Source organism: Aythya marila (assembly GCF_965140915.1).
Source record: "Aythya marila genome assembly, chromosome: 1".
In the NCBI taxonomy this organism is placed as follows: domain Eukaryota; kingdom Metazoa; phylum Chordata; class Aves; order Anseriformes; family Anatidae; genus Aythya; species Aythya marila.
Genome location: NC_139042.1, coordinates 164550191 through 164577804, shown reverse-complemented (window position 1 = coordinate 164577804; position 27614 = coordinate 164550191). Strand labels below are relative to the sequence as shown.

Below are 27614 nucleotides of genomic sequence, written 5' to 3'. Positions count from 1 at the left end.
GAAGGCAGTCATTTGCAGCTCACTTTAAAAAAAAAAAAAAAAACATGTTGAAAATTGTTCATAAAGCCCTGTTTCTGAAACGGGGCCTCTCTGTGGTGTCTGTGGGGCTGCTGCGGGGCTGGTGCCCGTCAGGAGCCCCGAGCAAACACCTCGGGGTACGGCTGGCACAGGCTGGGGGGCGCCCCGCGGGCGGCAGCAGCGCCGCTCGCCCCGCAGCCGGGCGGAGCGGGACCGGGACCGGGACCGGGACCGGGACCGGGACCGGGACCGGGGCCCCCCCCGGCGGTCCCGGAGCGGCGATGCCGGGGCCCGGGGTGCCCGGGGCGGGGCGGGAGCTCAGGAAGTGACACGGCGGGGCGGGGAAGCGGCGGCAGCGGGCATGGCAGCGCGGCGGGCGTGAGCGAGCGGCACCGGCACCGGGCACGGCACCGGGCAGCGGGCAGCGGCACGGCCCGCAGGTGGGGGGCCAGGGGCCGGGGGGAGGCTGCGGGGCGGCGGCTGCGGGTCTGGGAGAGCCGGGCTGGGGCTGAGCACGGCTCGGCTCGGCTCGGCTCGGCCTGCTCCGGGCTCGCAGCCCGCTGGGGTCGCCCCCCTCGTGGCGGTGGCATGTCCCCACCGGGGCACCGGGCGCCCCGGGGGTGCAGGGGGCGAGGTGTCCCGGCTGCCCCCCGCGGTGCTGCCGCAGGAGAATTCGTGAAGTGGTTAGAAATGGCTTAACGGGGGCTGCTAACCCGCATCCGTCACGCCGTTAGGGAAAGGGGGCGAAATTCGGGGACCGGGAGGGGGGCTGGGGGCTCCCGGCTGCAGCCGGGCACGGGGGGGCTCGGGGGAGCCTCGTCGCGTCCCTCGCGGGGTGCGAGGACACGGGGAGAGCTCTCGGAGCCGGGAGGGACATCTGCAGGGGGTTACTGCAGCCCCGATCCCAGGCTGGCCGGCCCAGGGCTGGATCCTGCTGTTACAGTGGGGTGCGGTGGGCAGGGGGCTGGGAGAGGGGCTGGGGGGGTTAGGGTGGGGTGGGGTGGGCCAGGAGGGGAAACTTGGTGAGGGTGAGCACGGAGAGACAATAAAAGTTGTCTGGGTCTCCTCACGACCTCGTGGTGGGGCCCCAGCTGGTGTTAAGGTTACCTAAATTGGGGAGGATTCAGCTGATTTCAGTTCTGTAGCAAGGTTTGGGTTGGGGTATGTGTGGGGTGAGCGGCTCGGCTGTCACAGAAACACAACAGGCTGCAAGGGAGGTGGAGCCCCCGGCCGTGGGGTGGGTAAGGGACAGGGTTGGTGTCCCTGGGGCTCGTCTCCTCGCTCACCACGGGGTTTGTCCGCGTGGTTCCAGGCTGCGGTGTCCCACATGGGTCTCCTCGTGTTCTGCCCCTTTCTGCTGGTGCTGGTGCTGCCCGGGGGCAGCCGGGCAGACCTGGAGAAGCAGAGGGTGGACTCCGGCTTGGAAATCTGTATCCTTCCCCTCAGGCCCTCGCCTCCGTCCTGCTCGGATCTGGCGGGGCCGGAGAGCGCTCGCACGCGTGAGGAGGGTCAGAGACGGCACAAAGGGGAAGGTGGGGACGGAGGGGAGAGGAGGGAAGGGTCTTCAGGCTGTGATCAGTGCTAAAAGAGCTCTGAGGGCTCCGTCTCTGGGTGGGGAGATGCGGTGGGGCCAGGCTGGCGCCGTGTGCCCTGAGGAGTGGGAGCGCTGTGGCGCTGGCAGCGTGGGGCCCTTGACTGCGCTGCAGACAAGAAGCTGTTCGAGGTGAAGCGCAAGGACCAGATGAACGCCCTGAAGAACCTGATCGAGCTCAACGACGTGAACCAGCAGTACAAAATCATCGACATCATGCTCAAGGGACTCTTCAAAGTGAGCGTGGGGCAGGGGACGCGTTTGGGCTGCCCGTGGTGGTGCTGGGGAGGGCGGGCAGGGTGTGAGGTGACAGCAGGGGGCAGACAGTCGGGCTGGGAGCAGAAAGGGGGACGCAGTGGGGCACCCCCGGGGTTCAAGGGCTGGGGGAAGGACAGCAGGGCAGGGAGGAGTGGGATGGGGCAGTGACCGGGGGCTCTTGCAGGTGCTGGAGGACTCGCGGGCAGTGCTCATAGCTGCGGACGTGCCCCCGGATGGGCCTTTCCCTCAGGACGAGAAGCTGAAGGATGGTAGGTAGGGATGAAACCCCCCTGTGCAGACACCAGGCATCCCCTGGTCCCCCTGTTTCTGTCAGGGACCCTGTTGCTGTCTCCCTGACCCGTTTGCACTGGGGGTGCCACCCCTTCAACCCCGACCTCCCCATCTCACCACAGACGCGCTCAGGACCCTGTCCTGTGTGGGTGGACCATGTGGGTGGGTCAGCCCACAAAGCCCCCCATGAAGCTCTTGCTGTCAATCCCCTTTCCTGGCTGACACCACACGGGTCTCACAGCCTGCATCACCTCTCCCTTACCCTGTCTCCATCCTCAGCATCTCATGGCTGGCATCTGCTGGCAATGCCCGGGGCTGGGCCTGGCGTTTTGGGGTTTTGGGGTGTGGCGATGTGCAGGACGGGCTGCTGACAGGGCCGGTGCCTCTCGTCTCCAGCCTACTCCCACGTGGTGGAGAACACGGCCTTCTTCGGGGACGTCGTCCTGCGCTTCCCCAAGATCGTGCACCACTACTTCGACCGCAACTCCAACTGGAACAACCTCATCCGCTGGGGCATCGGCTTCTGCAACCTGACGGGCGTCTTCGAGCGAGGGCCCCACTCCCAGCTCCTGGGGCTGGTATGGCCCTGAGCCCCCCACCACTGCCACGTCCCTTCCCCACTGCCTGGGGGGCTGCGGGGAGAAAGGGAGGAAAAAAAAAAAAGAGGGAAAGAGGAGCTGCTGGGGGGCTGCTGAGCACACCCCGTGTCTGAGGGGGTCCCATGTCTTGGGTTGGGGGCAGAGCAGAGGGGAGGGGGGCAGGAGCTGGTGGCAGCGGTCTGTGCTTTGCCCCGCAGATGGCTCAGGAGCTGGGCATCAGCGAGAAGTCCCCCGATTACCGCAATCCCTTCAAAGCCGACCACTCTGAGGTAAGGCAGCCGAGCTGCGTGGGTCCCCCTCGTCCCCTCATGGATGGTGGCAACTCCAGTGGGATTTTGGTGGGCTGTGCTCCACGGGGGGATGCGTTGGGGGATGCCAAGCTCCAACTCCACTCTGCAACAAAATGATGAGTTTTCAGTACTTTTTACAACGCCATAGCCTGTCCGCATCCCTTCCTTTACCGAGCAGGCAAAACACTCTGCATCCGTGCTGAGTTATCCTGGCACCTCCCTGGAGCCAAATTGTCCCGGTGTAGGAGCAGTGGGTTTGTTAGCAGCCCCCCGGCTGACCGTGCTGTCCCCCCCAGTTCTTCCCCAGCGCCGACACCTTCCAGAAGGCGCTGCGCGAGGAGGAGAAGCGGCGGAAGAAGGAGGAGAAGCGCAAGGAGATCCGCAAGGGCCCGCGCATCTCGCGCTCGCAGTCGGAGCTGTAAGCACCGGGCTGCACCTCCACGGGGCCAGCTGTGGGGCGAGGGCCGGGTCCTGTGCCCGCAGGGCTGCTCCCACCCGTGGGGCCGTGCCGCCTCCGCCCGCGGGTGGGCCGGGGAGCCCGCAGTGCTGCTGCTTGTGAGTTTTGGGGTGGTTTTTTGTGTTTTGTTTGCCCCGGTTATCCCCGGCCGCTGCCTGGTCGCTACCTCTGCCCGACCCCATGTCCCGGGGGCTGTTTTCCCATACAGCCGGCGTTCCCGCTGCAGCCCCACAGCTGGGAGGCCGGCTCCCAGCCCCGCTGGTGGTGCCTGGCGGGGACATTGGGGTGCGGGGCTCCCCACCGAGCCCCCTCGGGGACCCCAAGCAGCAGCGGGCGCACCGCCGGGATGGTGCTGGGGCACGGGCCGCGCCGCGCTGCCTTCAGGGACGGGGAGACGGCCTTCAGCGCCTCGAGCAGGGGCAGCTGGAGCGGGGCGCGCCTCGTTTCTCCCGAATAAACCCCAATTATTGTTATTGTTTTTTTTTTTTTAACAAAGACGAGCCCGTGGCTGGGTGCCGTGTCCGTGGGCAGCGGGGCTGGGAGGGGGGGGGCAGGAGCCGGGCCCGTGGGCGCCGCGTGCGCCCCACGCGCGTCCCGACCGGCGCGAGGCGGCGCGCCTTTTCCGCGCGCGGCCACGCCCCCTCCCTCATGAATATTCAAACGCGGGGGGGCGTGGCGCCGCATGCTAATCGCAGCTGCTGATCGGTGACGCGCCCTCACGCCACGCGGCGCCGCGCGCGCCCATTGGCCGGCAGCGCCCTGGTCTCACTGACAACGCGTGGGGGGCGGCCGGGGGCGCGCCAAGATGGCGGCGGGACGGCGGCGAGAGCCGGCAGCCTCCGCCTGACGGGACGGGACCGGGACGGGACGGGGACGGGGGGGGACCGGGGCCATGGAGGGCGGCGGCGAGCTGGGCACCGACGGCATGGACACGCTGACCGAGCTGGGCGACGAGCTGACGCTGGGAGACATCGACGGTGGGTGCCGTGCCACGGGGCACCGGGGGGCATGGGGACACCGGGGGGACACCGGGGTGCGGGTGGGTGGCGGGGGCATCCCGTTAAACCGGGTCCAACGGGGAAGGGGAAGCCTCGGTGCGGGGGGTGAGCCCCTGCTGTGGGGCAGGGTATGGAGGGGGCTGGGAGCCGCTCGGAGCCCCCCCGGAGCTGCTGGGGGAGGTGGGATGGGGGGGAGCTGCTGGGCGGCTGCCCCAGCCCAGCGGTGAGCGGGCAGTGCGTTCAGAGAGAAAATAAAAATGATAAACAGGGGGTTTCTGGTCAGACACACGCAGGCGTCTCTCTGCTGAAGTTCTGTAAAGCCTTGTTTCCTTGGGGTGTTTCCCCTGTTTTCCCCTAAACTTGGAAGCGAGGCCAGGTTGAGGTGAGCCTTTACCCACGCCTCTTCGTGCCCCAGCTGTGCTCAGCGGGGAGGGACAGGGACGGTGACGGTGACGTGCAGCCATCGCAGGGAGGCTGCGTGGGGGAACGGCTCCTGCGTGGAGCTGCCCCTCTTCTTCCTTCCACAAGCGTTGGGCTGGAGCAGGGCTTGAGCTACGTGGTGGCACTTCCAATACATTAGAGGTGGGTTTGTGTCCTGGTCTCTGCCTGGATCCTGAAGCCCTGCAACACGTTGTCAGAGCGTTCTGCCTTTTGTTCCGAGGCGCTGGCCACCTCTTGGCTCCTGCCCGGAGGTGTGAGGCTGGCGTCGTGCTACCCCTGGGGCTTCGGGAGCACCCGCTGCTGCCTCGTGTGTGTGTGTGTGTGTGTGCGCTTCTGTGAGTCCTGCCCCGGTGATTCATGCAATAAAAACGCCCCGAACGTTTCCCTCCTTGCAGAGATGCTGCAGTTTGTCAGCAACCAGGCGGGGGACTTCCCGGACCTGTTTTCGGATCCCTTGTGCGGCACCTTCCAGGGCGGCAGCAGCAGCAGCAGCACCACCACCAGCAGTAGCAGCAGCAGCAGCAGCGGGACCCTGGACCCCCCGCGCCCGTATGGCCAGGCGCCCCTGCAGCCCTTCCCACCGCCCGCCGCCTCCCCGCAGCTGCAGAGCGTCCCGGTGAAGGCCCCCCCGCAGCGCCCGGCGCCGCTGCTCCAGCCCCGGCCCCAGCTGCAGCCGCAGCTCCAGCAGCAGACGGTGATGATCGCCCCCACCTTCAGCTCCGCGCCCCAGACCAGGATCATCCAGCAGCCCGTCATATACCAGAACACCGCCACCAGTTTCCAAGGTAGGGGGTTGGGGTGGGGCAGCGCTCGCAGCACGTGCGCGGTTCTGGTACCTGTAGATGGTCCCACAGGTGGCCTTGGCCGTGGTGAGCCTGAAGATCTTGCTTCTGCGGGATCTGTGGGGTGTTTCTTCTCCTGTGTATGTGGCTTTGACGGAGTGAGCATGAGCAGCTTTCATAAACGAGATCGTAAACTGTCCTGTGCCACCTCTTGGTGTCCTCCGTTGTGGGCATCTCCTGTGGCTGGGTTGGACCCGCCAAGACCCAGGCAGGGAGGTGCTGGTTAGGCGTGCTGTGTAACCTAACAGAGGTGATGGGCCCTGAGCTGCCAGACCCTCAGGGTTTTGGCTTCATTTTCTCTCAGCTGATGCTCTGTGCGTCCTGGCAAGCTGCTGTTTGAGGTGCAGCATCCTCACACAGGAGCTGGGTTCTGAGCAGCCTGTGGGAAGTGTTAGGTGGGCTCTGCCTGGGGAGAAACTTTGGGAAGAGGAGGAGTGAATAGGGGAGCATTTACACTCTCCAAAATAAGGACCTGGGCGTTTGCGGGCTGTTCCTGACCTCTCCCCTGCTTTGCAGTCCTCCAGCCTCAGGTGCAGAGCCTGGTGACGTCCTCGCAGGTGCAGCCGGTGGCCATCCAGCAGCAGGTGCAGGCGGTGCAGGCGCAGCGTGTGCTGACGCAGGCTGCCGGTGGCACCATCCAGACGCTGGCGCCGGCCACGGTGCAGACGGTGGCTGCGCCGCAGGTCCAGCAGGTCCCAGTAAGTGCAGGGGGCGTGGGGTGCTCCTGTGGGTACGGCCGGGAGGGCCCTGGGGGGAGAAACCTCATTTAAATGAGTTTCCTTTGAGTTTTCCCTGCTACTTTTTGTCCTGCTCCTTCTTTTTCAAGTCCGCTGCCACTTACTGAGAGACTGACAAAAAGGGGATGCTTTATTTTGGTTCTTCCACCGTGGTTTATTTCACCTTTTTGGTGCTACGCTGTCATATGATCTTGTTTTTAAAACCCACGTGTGAGGGCAACAGCTTTGTGTTTCTGTGTTGGATAAAAGTGGTTTTGGCACTCACCATGGAAAAGTTACTCTGGTTTAGCCGTATTAAGTCATCCGTAATGTTCTTCACGTGTGAGCACCAACAAGGTACTCGAAAAAGGAAGCACAAGTTGTGTTATGGCAAAATAACTGTTGGTTTGATCTGCTTGACATCCTGTTCAGACCCTCTCATTTTGAGGGCTTGCACCAGGTTCTGGCATGTCCAAAAACCGTCCCAGTGATACGAGGTGCGAGGTGGAAGAAATTTGTAGTGGTTCTGCTGGTAGTTCACCCACTGAGATGTGGCATTACACTTCTGCCATCGCCTGCCTCTGGCTACCATGATCAGCAGAGGAACGTGTGCCTACTCGTCCCTTCATCCGTGGCTGTTTCCACGCAGGTTCTGGTCCAGCCCCAGATCATAAAGACGGACTCCCTTGTCTTGACCACCCTGAAGGCGGACGGCAATCCCGTTATGGCTGCGGTGCAGAATCCGGCGCTCACAGCGCTCACCACTCCTATTCAGACCACAGCTCTGCAGGTACCACCCTGAACTTTTTTTTTTTCTTCTTCCCCTTTCTGGCGTTATTTCCCCTGGTAGGAGAAGGCGGGTTGGAGTTTAGTGTTCATCGGTGATGCGGATGGGAGGGTTTCCAAGTGCTGCTCTGGTCGTGTCCAAAGTGAGTAATACCCTGCTTCTGCCAAGGCTAAATACACAGATTGTACATTTTTGGCAGCCTCCCATGGCCAGTAAGCGAAGACCAAGGGCACATTTCTGTTTACCTTTTTCTGGTATTACAAGGAGGAGAGCGTGACCTAAGAATTCCATGCGGTTTTTAACCTCTGTGGAAGACACTGAAAGGTAGCTGACTTGGAATAGCTGTGGACCTTCTTTTCTCCCTCAGTAGCAACTAATAGCAGTGTGTTGAACATAAAAACTAATTAAACTACTCCTCAAAGGGCGTTTGCAGCGAGGATTCAGTATCATCATTCGAGATGGCTCCTGTGCTTCAGGGTCATAACTTGTTACTCACTCGGAGAGGCTTGTGCCCCCAAAGATGCTTTTATCATGGTCCTCTGCGTTCTGCACAGATCCTTCTGTTCAAATATTTACTGCTGGAGACAAATAAGCTTGCAAGTCTGGACTGAAGTTCTGACTTCCGCATAACATAGTAGGCGTGCTGTGTACTTGTTAGCAGCCAGCCTAAAATTGCTGATTTGCTCGCTTTTAGGCGGCACTTTCACATGGAGGTGAGGTTCATGTGAGTGTGTCTGTCAGACACACAATCCACAAAATGTTCTGAACACATTGAAATTTCCTGGAGATTATCCAAAGAGAGGTGGAAGACTTTAAGCTGAAACTTGATAAATAAGTGAAATGAAACAAAATTAATTTCTACTATCCCAGTTAGAAGACCATTTCAGAGTCAAAATTGTTCCTACATTTCTTTGTGGCTAGTTTATTCTCATTTCCATCAGTCTGACTTCTAGTGTAAATAACTCTTCCTCTCCCTAACAGCTTCTCTGATCCTGGTTGTACTTTAGAGGCCAGTTGTACCTTATTTTACTAGTGTAAGTCATCTAAATTCTTTTCTTTATGCTGATGATCCTAGAAGCACCTCTGTGCAACCGTTCTGGTGGGATTCATCTTTTATTGTGGAGCACATACTGCTTTGGTTTGGTGGAGATGCTCTGTCTACACTTAGGTGACCAAGTCTGAACTTTTCACACCAGCATGTAACACTTGTTGCCTTATTTTCTCATCTTAAGGCATTTTTGTAGCTTAAAATCTTTAGGGATCTACTTTTTCCTCATATAATCTAACTCAAATTAACTGCATCGCTCAAGCCAGAGTTTCTTTCCATAGTTAGAACCTTTCTAACATCATTGGTTCAGAGGTAATGTTGCTTGTTGATGGTCTAACAACTTCCTTTGTCCACGGAAGAGGTGGACTTGGAGAGGTGGGGCAGAAAGATTTGAGGAGCAAGAAAGGACCTTGGTCCATTTCTCTGTTTAGTTAGTGGATGAAAAGAGCATGGTATTGGTAAAAGTGTTGGGGTGATGGTATCCTTGGAGAGGAAGAGGTCCTTGGGGAGACACTGGCCTGCCCCTTTGTTTTTGAGCTCTGTAAACTTTGCTGAATTCTTTTTACTCATTTTGCTCTTACCATGGTACATCTCATGTATATCAGCTGATTGCTGTTGACACTTCTTATGCCTTGTCCCTGTAGACCCTCGTTGGGAGCAATGGGACCATTCTGACCACGATGCCAGTGATGATGGGGCAAGAAAAGGTGCCTATCAAACAAGTTCCCGGGGGTGTCAAGCAACCAGAACCACCTAAAGAAGGCGAGAGGAGAACAACTCACAACATCATCGAGAAGCGTTACCGGTCATCTATAAACGATAAGATCATTGAGCTGAAGGACCTCATTATGGGGACAGATGCCAAGGTAAAGATGTGGAACCTGGTGTCATGAATACTTGTGTCCTCGGGTGCTTGTTGCTCTACCAAACGGAGCAGCTGGGTACGTACTGCTGTTAGTGGTGTGCATGCATGTGTTGGGATAAGACTTGTGGAATACTTGTGCAATGGAAAGCTTAATAATTGCACTCAGGAAAGGTCACCTGTAAAATGTTGTTAGCAATACTGTTTCTTGGAAATCAGAACAAACACATAAGGTATAGCTTGCATTAGGCCTAGCTTATATAGGTGTTCTATGAAGAATGTCAAAGTGAGTGTCTTGATAACTCTGCCAAACCAGAACTTGCATCATCTATGTTTCCTTTTCCTTATAACTGCACTAGGGAAGTAGGGTTGAGGATTTTTTGCTTCTGCTGCAGTTATGGTTTTTCAAAAAAAATAAAAAAAAGGTTGAATGCTGCTATAAAATCTAAACCAGTGTCTTGCACAGAGCTTTCCAACTGGATTCCAGTAGATACTGAGTTGGAAAAGCTCCTGTTCACTCAAATGTTAGAAACTTTCTTGCACCACTTGTGGCCTGTGTTCAGGGCTGTGCTGTTCGCTTTTCCCATATTGGCAGAAAGAACGGTGATGTTCTTGATACCCATGTCTTTACATGGCCTCTGCACAAGCACGTGCATTACTGAAGTCACCTTCTGTTGCTGGGTCAAAGCTTTAGGTTTTAAAATATTGGTTATGTAAAGTGGCTTCAATTCAAAATGTTAGGGCTGTTTCCAAGGTAGACTTGTCAGCCTCTTCTGGAAGGGTGTTTTTTCATGGGAATGGACAAAGGACTGAGGCAGAGATAGAACTGGTTATCTCAATTAAACCACGTTATCTCAGTTGACCGTGGTTAACTGGCAGCAGCTTGCTCCATCCCAGAAGAGAGCCACTTCTTCACTTCAAAACTATGGTATTTCTAAGGACTATTTCTGTTTGAAGTTGAGACATGAACTCTTGTAATTTGAATATTTATCTGTTTCCACTCTACTGTCTTTAAAAAACAAATCAACAACAGCACCTTAAATCTGAAGTTGAGATCTCTCTTCTCATAGAGAGAACTTAAGTAAAAACTTAGAGATCCCAGGTACAGTGACTCAAGTCCTGTTGTCCAGTCCTTGTGTGCCTTTCCAAGTAGGATACCTTGCCATTATTATTATTTTTTCTGCTGCCAAGAGGTTCTCAACACCTTTTTGTTTGTATTCATGATATGAAGGGTTGTGGTACCCTTATGAGCACGAGTGGGCCTTTGGGAGCTCGGAGGATAAACTGCGTTCTGCTTGTCTGAATTCCTTGCAGATGCACAAGTCTGGTGTCCTGCGCAAAGCCATCGATTACATTAAATACCTGCAACAGGCCAACCATAAACTGAGACAGGAGAACATGGTTCTGAAGCTGGCTAACCAGAAAAACAGTAAGTTGTGGAGGCTGCGCAGGAGGGAGGCGGTCAGCAGGGACGTAAGCTGCCTCTTGCAGTTCCTTATTGTTGGCAAAAGTAGATGGGTGCAGACTGTGGTGAGGGTGGCAGTATTCCTGCAGGGGCAGAGCCAATCTGAGCGAGACTGGCAGCATGCAGGATGGAGAACCATGTGCATAATGCGCTCTGATTCTTGCAGAGCTGTTGAAGGGCATTGACCTAAGCAGTCTGGTTGATAATGATGCAGACCTGAAGATAGACGACTTCAACCAGAACGTTCTGCTGATGTCTCCTCCGGCCTCTGACTCGGGGTCCCAGGCTGGCTTCTCTCCCTATTCCATCGATTCGGAGCCGGGAAGCCCGCTCCTTGACGATGCAAAGGTACTTGTGACTGGATTCATCAAATTCAAGGCGTCTGCTTCAGGGATATGTAGGGGCCAGAGTTTGAATTCTCCTAACTCTCAAGAGTGGAGCTGGCAGATATCTGCTAAGCAGAGCTATAGGTGTCAGAGAAACATTGGAAGGATGAGGAAGGTGCATGGGTGTGTTTTTTGTTTTTATTTTTTTTGAATGATTGAGATTGTTGCCTGAGCTGTATTGTCTGAACCATACTGTAGCTGCTAGAAGAACTTAGATTGGACTTTAGCTCCTGTAGCTTCTCTGTGGACTCATGGTGAATAAGTCCCAAACTCCTGACCTGAAACGGTCCATGGCTCTCAAGAGATGCCCTATGATTACAGCAGGAGAACTTGGAGAAGAGAATGCCGGCTCAGCTGTGGGTAATGGGACTGTGAATAACCACAGTTACAGGGATCTATTAGCTACCTTCAGTTGATGGACTCATTTTGTGGGTATCACAGAACTGGGTCCTGAGGGAGACCCTCAGAAGAGAAAAATTAGTCCTGGCCTAAAGCAGGGATCCAGTTAATGGTAACTGGAATGATTGGGAGCAGAAGGAAGGTGAAGGCATTCCGGTACTTCAGTCTTTTCTTACTAGGGCAAGCTCCACCAGAGTTCTTACTGATCTTGGTCTTAAACAAATTTTAAAACTTGTTCTCTTTCCTTCTTCTCTACCACACCTTTCGTGTAAGCGTTTTTTGTTTTAAAGAATATTAAGCGTTTTTTCTTCTTCCTTTTTTCTCTACTACAAATTCTTTGAAGGTTAAAGACGAGCCTGACTCTCCTCCTGTGGCCCTTGGTATGGTGGACCGCTCTCGAATCCTCCTCTGTGCCCTCACATTCCTGTGCCTCTCCTTCAATCCTCTAACGTCCCTTCTGGATGCCCGAGGAAGCCCAGAGTCTGACAGCCTCGTGCGCCACGGCTCTGGCAGGAGCGTGCTGACCATTGAGTCAGGTAACGAGTCAGGGTGCTACGAGTTGGGATCTCTCTGAGGGATCTTCACCTTTAGTTTGTTTTTAAGGCAGATAACTGATTTTTGTAACTTATTGAGTATTGCCTGAAGAATTACTTCAGGAACGTGCTGCTGTAAGGTGTTGAAGCTGGCTTGTTCCTTGTCCTTATTTCATGCCATTTGCAGTTCAGAGGACAGCAGCTTAGGTGAGCGTGGGAGGTTCTGCAGGCATCTTGTCACTTCCCCAGCTGGTCAGCGTGCTTCAGTGTTGCTTTGTAAACTTAATTAAGTCTGGAAAACAACACTGAGATATTGAATACCCATGGGTGGATCTGATAGCTTGCCTAGAATGTCTTGCGTTAAGGTAATTTTAGAAGTGCTGACTCAGTTTTTGTAAAACAGTCTTGTAAAAATAACAGTTGTGATTTGGTTAGGAGTGCTGGGGCTTGGAGTTGCTGAGGAGGTGTCGATGCAGGTGTTTTCTGATTAAAATACCGCTTGTAGTATCAGGTTTTGCAAACAGAGCAATACATCCTTGTTGGTCTGGGTGAGCCCACGCTCATCCTGTTGCAAGCCTTTCAGTGTGCGGATCAGCTTCTCACTCTCCTTTTGGGATGCCCGTTGCAGATGCTGGCGGGTGGTTTGGCTGGATGATGCCCACGCTGATCCTGTGGCTCGTGAACGGAGTGATTGTCCTGAGCGTGTTCGTGAAGCTCCTCGTGCACGGAGAGCCGGTGACCCGCTTGCACTCGAGGTCGTCGGTCACCTTCTGGAGGCACCGCAAGCAGGCAGACCTGGATTTGGCACGGGTAGAGCTGGGCGCGGGCAAATGTGACCTAACGAGGCAGTGCCTGACACTTGCAAGAACGTGGTATTTCTGGGTGGTAGCCGGTCTGATTTTCTGAGAAGTCAGTGGAGCTTTTTTGTCTTGAGCAAGTTGCTCTTCTCCCTCGGCCTGAATTAGTGAGGCGCAGGCATTGGGGTTGTTAGAGCGGCCTGGGTTCTGTCCTTGTGCCTTGCTCCTGGGTCTTGTGGCAGCTTTTGGAAGCAGGGTTTTGGTTCCTGTCCCAATTCTGGCAACCAGTCAGTGCTGGAGAGAGTCTTTTCTGTAGCACAGGCGTGTTTTGATGGTAGCTCAGCGGAAGCTACCAGCTGGGCCAGATCTGAAGCTGGTGTAAGCTGCCCTCGTGTTTACTGGAATTACGGTGACTTCCTCATCTGAAGACATTTCCCTAGCTTGCATATCAGTTTGCCTTGCTCCCGATGCCAAGGAGGTCCCAAAGCGTGCCCGTGGCTGTGCTTTTTGTGGCTTCACCTTTGGCTGTGATGTTCGCAGGGGGATTTCGCTGCAGCGGCCTCCAACCTGCAGACCTGCCTGTCGGTCCTGGGCCGAGCGCTGCCGGCTTCCCGCCTGGACCTGGCGTGCAGCCTGTCGTGGAACGTGATCCGCTACAGCCTGCAGAAGCTGGCGCTGGTGCGGTGGCTGCTGAAGAGGACCTCTCACCAGTGGCGGGCCCGGGAGGCCACGGCGGGCTCTGAGGACGAGGCCAAGACCAGTGCCCGGGATGCAGCTCTAGCCTATCACAAGCTCCACCAGCTCCACATAACAGGTAGGGGCTGAGGCACCAGAAACTGGCCTCAGTGAACTAAGTGGAAAATCTCAGGGCTTCTCCTGTGAAGAAAGGGCTCTGCAGGAATGGCTGAAGCAACAGCAGTGTCCTGCTATGTCCTCACCAGCCTGCAGAGGTGGCTTAAGGTCTGTCCCAGGCAGCAGTTGATTGAATCCAGTCATTTTCTGCCACTTGGTTCAGTCCTGTCACTTGGGAATGTGATGTGAAAGCAGGGGCTAGGGTTAATTGTTTGGAAAAAAGTCAAGTTTCTGAAGCTGTGTGAAGCGCAGATGGCCAGTTGGTGTTGATGCGCTTCGAAAACCTGGGCATGTGCACATGTACCGAGGAAGTGCTTGAATGTTCCTTGTGAACAGTTGTTTTTGCTGCTTCCTTGGCAAACTAATTTGTAATTTTAATAGGCTACAAGCCCATCGGAAATCCAGGTTAAACTTCCTACTCTTGCTGTGTGAACTGTAGTTGTGCCACCATGGACAACAATAAAATGCTCTTGTATTTAAGAGCGTCTGTGTAGATATCTGTAGAGGTGTGGACTGCAAAGGAGTTCGGTTCTGAAATGGTGATAAATATAGTGAGATAAAACTTATGGATGTTTTGTTGGGGAAAGTTTTAGCTATGGAGGGGCATTCTTGCAGAAGCACAGCTGTAAATGTCACCCTTAATATCTGTGGAGGGAAGATTTGGTTATAGCTGCTCTGTTGTGGGAATGCAGACTAGGTGTGGGACTTGGGGTATCAGCTGGTTCTTATTTGTCTGCCTGGGACAGTGGCCCTGCAAACTGCGTTGTTATCAAGTAGCTGGTGCTAGCGTGCCTCAGGTTAACCATTCTCCTGTCTCTTCTGGTGCAGGTAAACTTCCCTCCAGCTCCGCTTACTCTGGCTTGCACATGGCCCTGTGTGCCGTGAATCTGGCCGAGTGCGCGGAAGAAAAGATCCCCCCCAGCACCATGGCCGAAATCCACCTGACGGCTGCCGTCGGCTTGAAGACCCGCTGTGGGGGCAAGCTGGGCTTCCTGGCGGTGAGTGATGGAGTCCTCTGCACCTCCAGGCAGAGCTCTGGGAAGGGCTGCGAGCAGGCACAGCTCCTCTGTTGGCGCTGCTGTTCTGCAGCCCTGGTCCCCGGTGGTGTGTCTTTCCCTGGGTGCTGTTCTCAGCCCTCGTCTCTCCCTTCCCTAGAGCTACTTCCTGAGCCAGGCTCAGAGCCTGTGCAGCTCGGAGCGCAGCGCCATCCCCGACTCGCTGCGCTGGCTGTGCCACCCCCTGGGACAGAAGTTTTTTGTGGAGCGGAGCTGGACGGTGAAGTCCGCTGCCAAGGAGAGCCTGTACTGCACCCAGAGGAACCCTGGTGAGAGCCGCTCATGCTCTGTCTGCATGACCTCTCTGTGCTGTGTTTGCCCTGATAATTAGTAAATCTGATGGCTGATAGTAAAACCTGTTGTTAAAAAGGCCTTCAAAACTCACTCTTCAGAAGTCTTTGCAGTAATTCCCTCAGGAATTTCCCTCTACCGCTCTTCCTCTTGCTCCTAAAATGGGATTCTTCGTTACAGCTGCCCTTGTCTCTATCAGGAGGCGTGGCTGCCACTGCAGATAAGAAAAACAGTTTGTTTTCTTTCTCCGTAGCGGATCCCATTGCACAAGTTCATCAGGCGTTCTGTGAGAACCTGCTGGAGAGAGCTGTGGATTCACTTGTGAAACCTCAGACTCGGAAAGAGGTGGTGGGACAAGAGGAGGAGGAACAGTGGTAAGTTCCTGTGCTGGGGACTGCTTGGGGCAGCTGTAGACTCTGAAAACCGAGCGGATGATCGTGAACTGAGTGCTCTGAGGCCAGCGGAGTGGTTAGTCTTTAACCAGGGCTTGACATGGCAAGCTGAACCTGACCACCACAGCTTATCAGCAGGGTGAGCTCTGCCTCTTTGTATGAAAACCCCTGCACTCACAGGTGCAGTTCTGACTCGTTACCAGCTGTAACGGGGATTTCTGCTGCTGTCCTGATCGATTCTTGAACTGGGTGGCACTTTCTCTGCCGAGAGCACAATGTTCAGAAACGCTAAAATTAGTGTGGCCCTATCGCTTCGGTTGACCAGAGCATGTGTCCAAGGCTGTAGGAGCATAAAGGCTTGGCATGTTAGAGAGTGACCCAGCTGGCTCCCCGCGTTACGCATGAGAAGTGTTTTCGTAACTGAACAAAGTGCTGTGTTTACCAGCAGTGAAAAATCAGACTAACCTCCGGCAGGAGTGGGAGAGCAGATGCTGGCTGAAATTGTCGGTGGCTTCTGCCAAGTGATCTCGCCCGATGAAAAATGAAAATCTGTGGGGATCGGAGCAGCTTTTTGTGCTGCGCCACGTCTCTCAAAAGAGCCAGGGTAAACGCCTTAGGTGGGAAGGTGACTTATTTTCTCTGGATGTGTAAGAGAGAACTGTGTACATTTAGCTTTATTTTCCATCTTGCATCTGTTTTCTAGCGTAGTTGCAGACAGGGAGCAGCAGTTCAGTCTAATTGCTTGCACAGTACAATTGCTTGTGGTCACATGCTGCTGGTGGTGAGAAAAGGTAGGAGGACTCATATGATTGACGTGGGTTGTCAGTGTGCTTGTGGAAGTCCCGTCCTGTCCCTGGGAGGACTGTCTGCACCTAACACAGCCAGCCGTTTTTCTCCCTCTAGGGGCAGGAGCTCAGGATCCTCCTCTGTAGCATGTCCAAGGAAATCAGATCACCGCCACATACTCCACTTTCTCTGACCAGCACTGTGAATGCATTGTCACTTGCATTCAGATACATTTGCATATATGCAAATAGTCACTAGCAGGAGCGTCGTTCGGCCTCTTCTGGAGGCAGTGATTGAAAGGGAGCCCGTAATCAACTCCTAACATATGTCATGTCCGTCAGCAGATACAAGGCACTGGAGGGGATGCTGGCAGCTTCTGTTCAGTGCTTGTGGAACGTGGGGTGCTGACTAAGTGCTAACGTGGATCATCTTTCACTTGAAAAGTCTATTACATGCTCTAATCTTCTTGGTGTGCTCAGACTAGTCCCTCCCTTGGTAGTGGTGCCCCCTTTTTCAAGGACTTAGGGATGGGGGAGCAGGCTGTGCCCTGACTAGGGAGGGTAAGTCCAGAGTGGCAGCAGCTCTGGAGCAGCGGTGAGATGCCTGCAGGCTCCTCGCCAGGATGATCTGCTGGTGGTGCTCCTTGAACTGGTCTGTGCACTTCCACTCTGGGAGGTCTCTTCAGGTCCAACAGCGTTGCGTTACCTGTAGAGCTTGAAATTTCTGCCTCCACCTGCTGGCTTGCTGGGCCAGGCTTGTTTAAAAACTCATCGACTGCTCAGAAACAGCTTCAGGCTTTGGTGTGTCCTTCCTGATGTCACAGCGAAGCTCTGCCTTGCTTCTTGTTCCAGTGAGTTCTCCAGCGCGATGGAGTACCTGAAGTTGCTCAACTCTTTCCTGGACTCGATGGGAAGTGGAGCACCGCCCTTTGCCAGCAACTCTGTGCTCAAGTCAGCCCTGGGTAAGTCTGCCCAAACCAAAGCTCTGCCAGCTGCAGGAACTACTGCTGATACCCGTCCCCTCCACCCCACCACCTCCCAGGCTCCAGGCATGGCAGAAACGCAGTCTGGGGCGGAGTAGGGTTTTTGGGGGGATGCTTAATGAGTGCAGGAAATGATGGTTGGGGGTGATGAGTGCATATCCTTGTCGGGAGGGAAGTTGGGGTTTTTCTAGACAAGTAGACAGCGTAAGTTCTTGCTGACCAGAGGCAGTCTCAGCATCCCAGCCTCTTCCCCCCGTCAGATGTGGGGTGTTTGCCTGCTGCCTGGTGGCTCTGTGCTCCCCCAGCACAGCAGCTGCATCCCTGTGGGATGGGCTTGGCCTGCAGGCTCCCTCTGTCCCTGTGGTGGGGGCACAGGGTGCCACCCCGTTCCTCCAACCCGTGACTCTGCTCTCGTAGGCCCGGACGTGGTGTGCAGGTGGTGGTCGGCAGCAGTTGCCATGTCCATCGGCTGGCTCAGAGGGGACGACGCAGCTGTGAGGTCACATTTCACAGAAGTGGAGCGTGTGCCAAAATCCCTGGAGATGTCCGAGTGCGTAGGCTTCATACCACTCCCAAACTCCCCCCTCCTCCTTCCCTAGCCGTGGGCTGGCACTGGAGCTGTGCACTAGGAATGACTGGGAGGGGGCAGAATCACTTCGTTAGGGGCATCTTGGTTTTGCTCTAATTACACCTCACTGCCACCACCAGAATGCAGAGGTGTCCCAGCCCTCTGATCTCCAAAGAGAGCAAAACCACAACTTGGTTTCTCACAAAAGGGTGGTGAGGCCCTGGCACAGGCTGCCCAGAGAAGCTGTGGATGCCCCATCCCTGGAGGTGCTCAAGGCCAGGCTGGATGGGGCTTTGGGCAACCTGGTCTGGTGGGAGGTGTCCCTGCCCATGGCAGGGGGGTGGAACTGGGTCGTCTTTAAGGTCCCTTCCAACCCAAACCATTCTGTGATTCTGTGAAAATCAAAGCTTGCCCGCTGATGGAAAAGACAGTTCCACCTTCTTGATTCACATCGCATGAAAGCTGCTTAGACAGTTTCCTTCCCTTTCTCTGTGTAGCTCAAGTAGGTGAGGAACAACTTCCATCTTTTGTCTCCCTCCCTAAGAAGCTGTGATCTCTGCTCCTGGAGGGGGGAGGCTGGCAGCTGATGCCGGCTGCTGTGTGAGCTCAGCCCTTGGGGCTGCCCCGCGGCACCCCGACATGGCACCACTCGGAAGCAGCGCCCTTTCCCTTCCAGGAACGCCCTGGTGAAAGCCACCTTCCACCTGTGCAAAGCCATGCAGGCCTCGCTGTCGGGGAAGGCGGACGGGCAGCAGAGCTCGCTGGGTCACTGCGAGAGGGCCAGCAGCCACCTGTGGAACAGCCTCAACATGAGCAGCGGTGCCTCCAGCACCACCCTCAGCAACGTAAGGGCCGTGAGCTGCGGGACCGCGTGCGCTGTCGTGGCTGCGAGGCTGGTCCATCGCTTCCCCGTGTGTGTCTGCGTCCTCTGCTCATCCCACGTCTGATAGGAACGAGGGGGATGCTTTCTCCTTTTCTGTCCCAAGGGCATTTAATATTTTCCCTCCCTGCTGCATGGAGGAGCACTGCATCACTACCCTGCCAATACCCGTCCCCCCTTCTGTTTGTTTCTTCTTTGGCCACTTTGAAATTGGCCCACGGAGAACCTCCATCTCTGTCCTCCGAGGGGAAGATGCTGACACCTGTGCGACAAGGACCTCATTATGTCAAACCCGCTCTGTTTCAAGAGCGCTTGAACCCTCTCTCCCGCAGAAGTGGGACTGTGCTGTGCTATTCCTGAGCGCGCGTGTTGCTTGTTTCTTTTTCTCCCCAGGGTTACCTAAAGCTGGAGCCTTCCTGTGCGGCATACGGGGGACGGTTCTGGTCCCTTCTGTCGCTCCTGGGTGGCAGCTGTAGTGCATTGTAGTTGCATTGCATGTGACGCCAGTAACTGTGCAATGTTTCTGCAGTGCAGTACAGAGGCACTCTCCACCTCCCCGGCACAGGTAGAGTCTCCCAAGGGCACCTAAAATAGCGAGCGATGCTAGGGGGCAGCAACAGCTGGGGAAAAAGGGATCGGGGTGGGAAGGAGGCGCCGCTGCGGGTGGTGCGGGCAGCGGGTGGGCTGCCCTAAGCTGTGTGTCTGCCCCGTGGCTCTCGCAGGTGATCCAGCTGCTGGCCTGCGACCTGCTGCTGTCCCTCCGCACCAGCCTGTGGCAGAAGCAGGCGAGCAGCAGCCAGGCCCTGGGCGAGACCTACCACGCCTCGGCCTCCGAGCTCACCGGCTTCCAGCGGGACCTCGGCAGCCTGCGCAAGCTGGCCCACGGCTTCAGGCCCGCCTACCGCAAGGTGAGGCTCCGTCCCTCGCCCCTTCTTCACCCAGGGGGTTCACCATCGGCCTCTCACCGCCTTCCCTTTTCCTCCAGGTCTTCCTCCACGAGGCCACCGTGCGGCTGATGGCGGGGGCCAGCCCCACGCGCACCCACCAGCTGCTGGAGCACAGCCTGCGGCGCCGCACGCCCCAGAGCAGCAAGCAAGGTCAGCCCCACGGTCGGTCACTCGCGTCAGGCAGTGCCGGGTGTCGTGGCAGCAGCTCTGGTAGCTTTTTGTCCCCTCTCTGTGTTTAGGTGAGCTGGACGCGCTGCCGGGGCAGAGGGAGCGAGCCACGGCCATCCTGCTGGCCTGCCGCCACCTCCCGCTCTCCTTCCTCTCGTCGCCCGGCCAGCGCGCCGTCCTGCTGGCCGAGGCCGCGCGCACGCTGGAGAAGGTGGGGGACAAGCGCTCCTGCAACGACTGCCAGCAGATGATCGTCAAGCTCAGCGGGGGCACGGCCATCGCCGCCTCCTAACGCCTCGCCAGCCCCCAGCCCGGACTTCTCGGAGTTGAGAAAGGAATTGGGGGATAAAAGGGGAAAAAAGAAAGGGGAGGGGGGGTTAAAAAACAAAAAACAAAAAAAAAAAAGCAGTGCTGGGTTAGGGTTGTGCCAGTGGGATCACGCTGGGGTGGGAGCAGGAGGGCATTTTTGTTGTGTTTTATTTTTTTAATCTTGCCCCAGGTGCAGCTTTATTCGCACTTGTGCTTGCCTGGGGTGCTGCAGCAGGGCTGGGGCTGGCGGCAGCTTGGTGGCGGGGCCGGGGCCGTGCCCCCCTCCTCGTGCTGTGTGTGTGGGGACCTGGCACCCCGCTGAGCCCCCCGGCCCCAACCCCAGCCCCGCTGGTGTGCTCCACCTGGGGCCAGCACTGCCTGTCGGGTTTCTGTACTGTTTTTATACTGCTTTTTTTTTTTTTTTTTTTTTTTTTTTTTAGGAGTGTTTGTGACTTTACCAAGTGTAGGGAACGATGCAGGCCTCCCCTTTTTGGCAGGGGCTGGGTCTGCGGCCAGCTGTGACAAGCAGCGTGCTGCTTGGGGTCCCCCTGGGGGGCCTGGAGCTGGGTGGGGGGCGATGAAATGAGCTCTGCTCACCCCCCAAGGTGTCCGTGTGCCTTTTTGTTGCGGATTGAACTTTTAGAAACAGTTTATTTTATTCCCTTCCCCATCCTATATGGCCCAAAGCCCCTGCAGGCCTGGAAGGCTGGGCTGAGGCTGGGTGCCTGAAGCCCCTTCCCACCTGCAAGTAGGAAATCTGCCCTCGGGAGGCGTGCAGCCCCCTTTTTCCCTGTGCACCTCCCTGCTGGAGGATTATTTTGCCCCAAGGCGTGCTGCCCTGTGCCCCCCGAGTGTGGGGAGCACGCGGCGCTGCCCTCCCTCCCCATCCCCCTGGGGCACCCCGCTTTGTCCTGTGAAGCCCAGCCTGGGCTTTCCCTCTCCGTGCTCCTGCCGGAGGTGGGTTGTGCCCTCCTCCTCCTCCTCCTCTCGGTCTTCCTCGTCCTGTTAATTTTATTAAACCACAGCAGCTCTTCACCCCTAGCGCCCCCATTATTTCCCAGTGCCCCGGCTCTGCCCGCAGGTGGGGTGGTTTTGTACTTCAGTAACCGGCGCAGAGAAGCCGAGGAGGAGAGACGTCCTCGGCCTTCCTCTTGTCCCTTACCCGTGAGCGGGGCCAGCACTTTCCCCCCTGCTCTGGGGGCCTTTTTGCCCTGTTTTTCTACTCTTTCCAACCTCTCTGCCCGTCTGTCCCTACGGTTTTTTATATGTGTGTACATACTGTAACTCAGGGTGGGTGGGAGGCCGCCAAGGAAGCCTGCTTCACCCCTGGAGCCCAGAGGGGTGAGAGGTGCGGCGGGGGGCTCCCGGCTCCGGGCCCCCTGCCCATCCATCTACCCAATAAAGTCGAGTGTCACCATGTCACCCTGTGTGCCCGCTCCTGTCTGCCCAGCCACGCGGGAGCCGTACACCTCAACGTGTTTATTACCAAGGGGGAGGCCGGGGCCGTGGGGAAGGGGTGCCCGTGGGCAGCACCGGGTCCCGCTGCCTGAAGTTCGTTGCCCGTCCTCGTGGTGGGCTGAGGCCGGTCCCAACTCCTCTCCTTGGCCACGGTGTCACCTCCTTACTGGCTGGCATCAGACGGTGACCTCGGTCTTGCTGTTGGTGGCCAGGTGCCGCGAGCTCTGCCCGTACAGCGGGGTGGCGGGGCCCGGCCGGCGGGGGCCGCGCTGAGGGCCCCCCTCCCAGCCCCCCGACGGCTTGGGGGGGCCCTTGGTCTTGGTGGCCCCCAGTGGGGGGCAGCCCTCGGGTAGCCCTGGCCCCTCGGCGTGCGGGAAGGGCAGGGTGCTGGGGGGGGGCACCTCTGGCCCCCCGAAATGCCTGTAGAAGTCCTCGGGGATGCTCTCTGTGGGGACAGAGACACCGGTGGCACCCACTCCGGTGGCACTGGGGGCACCGACAGGGGGATGCAATGGGTTTAGGGGGGCTCCTAGGTGCTGCCCCCTTCCCTCCATGTCCTCACACCCCGTTCCCCACTCACCTCCAGCCGTCAGCGTGGCGTAGGTGCTGTAGCTGGGAGCCGTTGGGGGCAGGCGCTTGCCGTGGCTGTGGGGCCGCCCCAGCGGGGGGACGCCGGCACTGGCCACCGTGTTGTTCAGGGGCAGCTTGTCTGGGGGCAGAGCCGAGGTGGGGGGCTCAGGGGCGCTTGGAGCCCCTCACGCTCCCCCCACACCACCCTTTGTCTGGGCACCCACCCGCCCAGTGGTGCCCCAGCACCGGGGGGATGTTTGGGGAGGGGGCCGGGGGTGGCAGGGCCTTACCTGCGCTGCTGCGGGGGGACCCCCGGGCAAGCCCCTCGCCCAGCTGCACCTGCACGCTGCCCATGAGCCCGTCGATGTGCTCGGAGGGGCCGTGGCCCGGCTGCTTCAGCAGGTCGGTGAGCGTCCTGCAAGGGGCAGAGGGACATCAGGCCGTGCCCCGCTGCCCACGTCCTCCCTCCCGTCCCGCTGTCCCCCCCGCCTGCCCCACGCCACGTGCAGCGGGGCCATTTCAAAGCGGGGAAGACCCCGAGGAGGGGATGGGAGAGGGGTGCTCGTGCTGCTGCGGGGAGGAGGCTGCACAGGTGGCTTCGGCGCAGGCGCTGCCATTCGCGACGCCCTCCCGGTACGCGCCAGCATGAAACATTAAACGCCATTACATAAGGCACAGCGCTCCCCCGTTCAGCATTCGCACCCGGGGCCGCTGCAGTACCGCCGTGGCACGCCAGCCATCCCAGAGCAGGGCACACACAGCGGCGTGGCCTTCAGCAGATTTGTCCGTGTCTACAGGTACCTGAAGGCATGGTGCAAAGAGGACAGAGCCAGGCTCTTGTCAGTGCCAGGACAAGAGGCACAAACTGGGACACGGGAGGTTCCCTCTGAACGCCTGGAAGCACGTCACTGTGCGGGTGGGCAGCCCTGAGAGGCTGTGGGGTCTCCCTGCTTGGAGAGCTCCAAAAGCCACCAGGACGTGGCCCTGGGCGGCCTGCTCTGGGTGGCCCTGCTGGGGCAGGAGGCCTCCAGCCATGCCTGCCCACCTCAGCTGTGACCTGAGCCTATGCCAGTGCTGGTCTTTGCACAGAGACCTCCCTACCCCATAACTCATCTCTTCCTAAAGCCCCAAATGCAATCTCCCTGCCCTCCGTATGCCCCCACAGCACAAGCAATGCTTTAACAGCCAAACCACCACGGCCCCACAGATCCCCCAGGGACCTGCCCCAGCCCTGCTCCCTGCCCACAGGACCATCCCGGAGCAGCTCAGGGAGCCCAGGGCTCGTGCTGGGCAGGGTGCGGGGCCGGCAGCTCCCGTGGGGCCGGGGGCAGAGGCTGTCAGGGCGGGAGCTGCCGCGCCATCAGCCGCTGCCTCCCCAGGGCCCCGCTCCCCCACGTGTCCCCGGAGGCCGCCGCTCGCCGGGCTCGTTTCACCAGGAGGTCCGATGCGATTTGACCTATTTCTTTTTTTTTTTTCCTCGGGTCTATTTACCAAGCTCGAGCAGTCCTTTAGCTGCGACTTTTCCTCTCCAGATAAATCCATCAGTGCTCTTTTCCACACGCCTGCCCCCGGCCGCAGTCACCCGGACAGTAACAGCAAGAGCGGCTCTGTCCCTGTCCCCGAGCCCGGTGGCCCAGGGGGAGGGCATGTGCCAAGGTGCTGCTGGCTCACTGGATGTGTTTTTTTGGGGGTGAAAGCGCTAATCTGGGGGCTTGGGGAGGGCTGGGGAAGGTCAGGCTGCATTAAATCAGCTTATCCAAAGGTCTGTGGCTGTGAGATGGCTCCGGGGTGTGGAGCAAGGTGGGGAACATGGGGCACATCAGCGGATCAGCTTTAAACCTGCACTGCAGCAACATGGTAAAGAGCAGTGCCCCCCAAACCAGCCTGGTGTGAGCCCAGGAGCGAGCGATGAGGAGAGTCCTGGAGCCGTGGGGAAGATGAGAAGGCAGCGACAGCTCCCCGGCAGCACACAGCACACTGTGCTCAGCGCCCCCGGGCAACGCGGGAAGCCACCAGAGCAAGAAAACGAGGTGACAGCGTGTCCCCAGCCCTCAGCACGGGCAGGTCACACGTGGGTGTGGACGGGGACGGGGTCGTTTTGCTCCCGTCCCCCGCAGCGCTGGGGCGGCAGGTGGCAGCTCGCCGGCTGCCTGCAAACACCTTTTCTGGGTCTTCGCCGTGCCTGCTGCCGTGGGCATCACCCACGGAGGAGCACCCATCGGGGTCAGGTGCAGAACAAGGATGGGTTTCGGGACCCCAGAAAGCGTGGGGAGACCCAGCTGTTTCCTCTCCTTTCCCCGCAGGGTCCCCAGAGCTCTCGCCCGTAGGTGTAGGTCTTTTTGGGGGGATACGAACAGATCCCCCTGCCCTGAAGGGACCTCGCATCCTTGGAGATCGGGGGCCTGTAGAAAAACACGGGCAGGTGTTCCTGACTCAGACAGGGCCTGGGCACGCTGCGCGAGCGTGGGGACGGGTGCCAAGCGAGAGCCGAGCAGGAAGGAGCAGGCCTGGTGGGAGCCGCCATACGGACCTGCAGGAGGCGCGGGGACGGGAGGATGAAGTGGCCACAGCGTTTTGGGTGCCTGAACCTCCTGCTGGACCAGCCATGAAGGCAGGAGGCGATGCGGTGCTCAAGGCAGACCGTGCTGAGCCGGAGCCATCCTGGGGCACCGGGAAGTGCTCTTTGGGAGCAGAAAACCACGGGCGGGATGGCAGGCTGGATGGGAACGGAAACCAGAGCGGCCGTGCAACGGGGAGCTGGCCCGAGGCCACGCTGCAGCTCCCGAGGAGCAAATGAGAAGCTCCAACCTGCGGCACCGGGCAGGACGCGAGGTCGCACTGCCCATGCGCCGGGGCTGAGGCACGGCACCGGGCACGGGCCGGCTGCGTGCACCGCAACGGGGGACACGGTGCCACCACCGCACTGCCCTGCCCTGGGCCACCCCGCTGGGGATCTCCAGCATGGCAGGCTCCTGGTTTTGCCCCAAAAAGGCACCCGAGGGCAGCTTGCCTTCTCCTGCTCCATATGGGTGTGTCCAAAAAATCAGTGGCTTCGGGGGAAAAGGGAGGTGCTGGGCAGTGAGCTGCGCGTTTGGAAGCGTGCTCGTGGGGAGCAGGGTGAATCGCTGCCCTGCTCCTCGGGAAGGGTCAGCCGTGCAGGAGAGAAAGAGGAGGGGAATGTGGAGATGTGCGGCCTTGGTAGCACGGTGCCGAGGCCACCAGCAGAAAACAAATCCCCTCGGTGGCCGGTGGGGTTAGAGGGGCAGCAGACAGAGCTGGGGTCAGGTGTGGGCACCCCGGGGCTGCCCCTCCCCAAGCACAGCACCCCCTTCCCAGGGAGGGGAGGAGCAGGGAGGCTGGCGGGGCCGTATCGATCCTGTCAGGGTGCCAGCGCTGCCTCAGATGACGCGGGAGGGGGACATGGGCACACAGAGACACCGGGCTGGGCTCCCTGCCAAGTGCAGGGGGGGCACAACATGCATCCCCCCAAAAAAACTGCCTTGCTGGGTTCAGGAAGGCGCTGGGGCCCCCATTCCCATTCTGTCCCATGCCCAGCCTCCTCCAAACATGGGGTGCAAATATTGTGCTCAGCAGGGCCTGGGGACGGGGCACAGGGGTGCAGGAGGGGGTGCGGCACCCAGCGGCCACCCCAGCCCCATGCGGGCATCCCATGGGAAGGTTCCTGAGAGGGAGGATGCAGCCAGAGCACCTCCCGCATCGTCCTGGTAGAATTATTTCCTCGGGCTCTGTCTGCCTGCTCTTATTATTATTAATTTTAAGCTGAAATCCCTGAAGAAAACGGCACAAAAAACGGGTTCATTGCCAGGCTCGATGTCCTTGCTAGGAAGACCTTGCCGATCGGCAAGGGCTGCGGCTCGATGCCCAGGGCAGCCCCCGGCCCTCGCCCTGCTCCTGCAGCCCTCCTCCTGCCACCACGTCCATGTGTCTGTGTGTCCGTGTGTCCGTGTGTCCGTGTGCCGGGGGGAGGACGAGGAGGGACAGCTCTGAGTCAGAGCCGCAGGGGCAGGGCTGTGCCTGGGAGGCTGGAGCTGCCGCCAGCCGCTGAGAAGTGTTAAACTCATTTAATGTGATCGTTCGGGGGAAAAGAAGTGAAAGGGGAAAAAAAAAATAAAAGAAAAGGAGGGAGAGAAACGGCTTGCTAAGAGAAGGAGCTGCGGGAACCTAACACCGAGGGGGAAGCAAGGCAGAGGAGCCGCAGCCACTGTCCCTGTCCCTGTACCTGTCCCTCTCCACCAAGCCAGCCATGCTGCCCCACACCAAGATTTGGGGCAGAAACGGGACCAGAAGTGTTTGCCTGGAGCCACAGCTCTCAGGGGAGCCCAAAAGGAGACAAAAAGCGAGGGGCTGGAGCTGGGGGCGAGGGGCAGCTGCCCAGCATCCCAGCGGTGTCCCCTGGGGGGTGACGTCCCAGCCTGGTGCACGGTGCCACACACACACACACACCAAGGTGGTGCAGGGGCGATTTTTTTTGGGGGGGAGGACAGACAGCGAGCGGGGGGGCCGTGCCCCTTTACCTGGAGACGGTCATCTCGGTGGGGGGGCCCTGCGCCTTCTCCAGGCCCAGCTTGGTGAAGATGCCCACCAGCACCATGACGGCCACCACGCCGCAGATGATGTAGACGATCATGTTGGTCCTGTCCCGCGCGGGGTCCACGGGGGCTCGTCCACCCGGGCGGGGGGCTGCCCGGTGTTCACCCAGTTGGGGGTGTCGTAGTTGGAGCAGCCGCTCTGGTCCAGCCGCCCGGGCTTGAACTGGCAGCAGAAGCGGTACCCGCAGGTCCCGCAGCAGTACTGGTAGATGCCGGCGTTGCAGTTGAAGGGGGGGTCCCACTGCCCCCATCACGTCGTAGTAGCCCCGGCAGCGGTCCCCCCCCGGGCTGGGCTCGGTGGGCGCGGGGGCCGCGTCCTCCAGCGCCGGTGCCTGGCTCCCGTTGCTGCTTTTTTCCCCGGGCCCCCCCGGGCTGGGCTCGGCGCCCCACGCCCGGCCGGGCTCCAGCAGCACCAGGCAGCAGATGCCCACCACGTAGCTCCTCTGCAGCCGCCCGCGGCTCCTGGGGGCCATCTCCCACCCCCTGCCCGAGCCCTTTTTCAGTGTCTGTGTGTCCGTCTGTCCCCTCCCCGGGGGGTTACAGCCGCTCGCCCGCCCCGCGAGGGCCCCCCCGGAGCAGCCCCATGGCCACGGAGATGCCCCCGAGGAGGAGAGGAGAGGGGGGAGGCAAAAAGAGAGGGAAAAAAAAAATAAAGAGAGAAAAAAGGGGGGAAAAAAACAAAGTGCGAGGGGACGGACCCCCGCTTCTCGCCCCCCCAAAAATAAAAATAATAATAAAAAAGGGGTCAAGGGGGTTCAGGGCAGGAGCCGAGGCTGGCGGCGGGGCAGAGCCCCCGGGTGCCCCCGGCCGGGGCGGGGATGCGCAGCGGGGGCGGCCGGCAGGGCTGGGGGCTCCGGGCCACCCCATCCCCGCCTCTGCCCCTTGCTGCCGGCACCGAGCTCCGGCAAGGAGAGAGGGGAGGGCGAAGAAAAGCAAAAAAAATAAAATAAAATAAAATAAAAAAAATC

At 58.5% G+C, this 27614-nt stretch overlaps 3 protein-coding genes across 5 annotated transcripts in view; 2 read left to right on the top strand and 1 right to left on the bottom strand.

Annotated features, from left to right (window-relative positions):
• Window positions 1-3889, top strand: part of LOC309874104 (coiled-coil domain-containing protein 134-like) — a 36735-nt gene extending 32846 nt beyond the window's left edge. Inside the window, exons 1-7 of one of the 2 annotated variants that reach the window (XM_082752029.1) lie at window positions 364-458; window positions 1331-1448; window positions 1725-1846; window positions 2052-2136; window positions 2555-2736; window positions 2955-3026; window positions 3344-3889. In XM_082752029.1, the coding sequence (XP_082608155.1) occupies window positions 1346-1448; window positions 1725-1846; window positions 2052-2136; window positions 2555-2736; window positions 2955-3026; window positions 3344-3469 (690 nt within the window). In that variant the 5' untranslated portion in view covers window positions 364-458; window positions 1331-1345 and the 3' untranslated portion in view covers window positions 3470-3889. Of the gene's footprint in view, window positions 1-363; window positions 459-1330; window positions 1449-1724; window positions 1847-2051; window positions 2137-2554; window positions 2737-2954; window positions 3027-3343 lie in introns of those variants that run through there. The other variant, XM_082752028.1, reaches the window with a different exon arrangement.
• A 466-nt stretch (window positions 3890-4355) lies between these two features.
• Window positions 4356-21424, top strand: SREBF2 (sterol regulatory element binding transcription factor 2). Of its 2 annotated transcripts, none has more exons than XM_082760871.1 (19): window positions 4356-4481; window positions 5339-5728; window positions 6302-6483; window positions 7151-7291; window positions 8981-9202; window positions 10513-10627; window positions 10878-11011; window positions 11792-11984; window positions 12610-12791; window positions 13319-13592; window positions 14459-14628; window positions 14786-14954; window positions 15230-15350; window positions 17006-17115; window positions 17554-17686; window positions 18381-18549; window positions 19307-19492; window positions 19570-19681; window positions 19771-21424. In XM_082760871.1, the coding sequence occupies exons 1-19, from the start codon at window positions 4397-4399 to the stop codon at window positions 19989-19991; spliced, it is 3309 nt and encodes a 1102-aa protein (XP_082616997.1). In that variant the 5' UTR covers window positions 4356-4396; the 3' UTR covers window positions 19992-21424. The 2 variants fall into 2 exon arrangements, with proteins under 2 accessions (XP_082616997.1, XP_082616996.1); XM_082760870.1 differs by having other exon boundaries at window positions 10830-11011.
• A 218-nt stretch (window positions 21425-21642) lies between these two features.
• Window positions 21643-27119, bottom strand: SHISA8 (shisa family member 8; the record flags this gene model as incomplete). Its single annotated transcript, XM_082762922.1, is given in 6 exon segments — window positions 21643-21911; window positions 22047-22175; window positions 22327-22451; window positions 26572-26710; window positions 26713-26893; window positions 26895-27119. Coding segments are annotated over 6 exon segments (1068 nt in total).
• Between the last annotated feature and the right edge of the window lie 495 nt (window positions 27120-27614).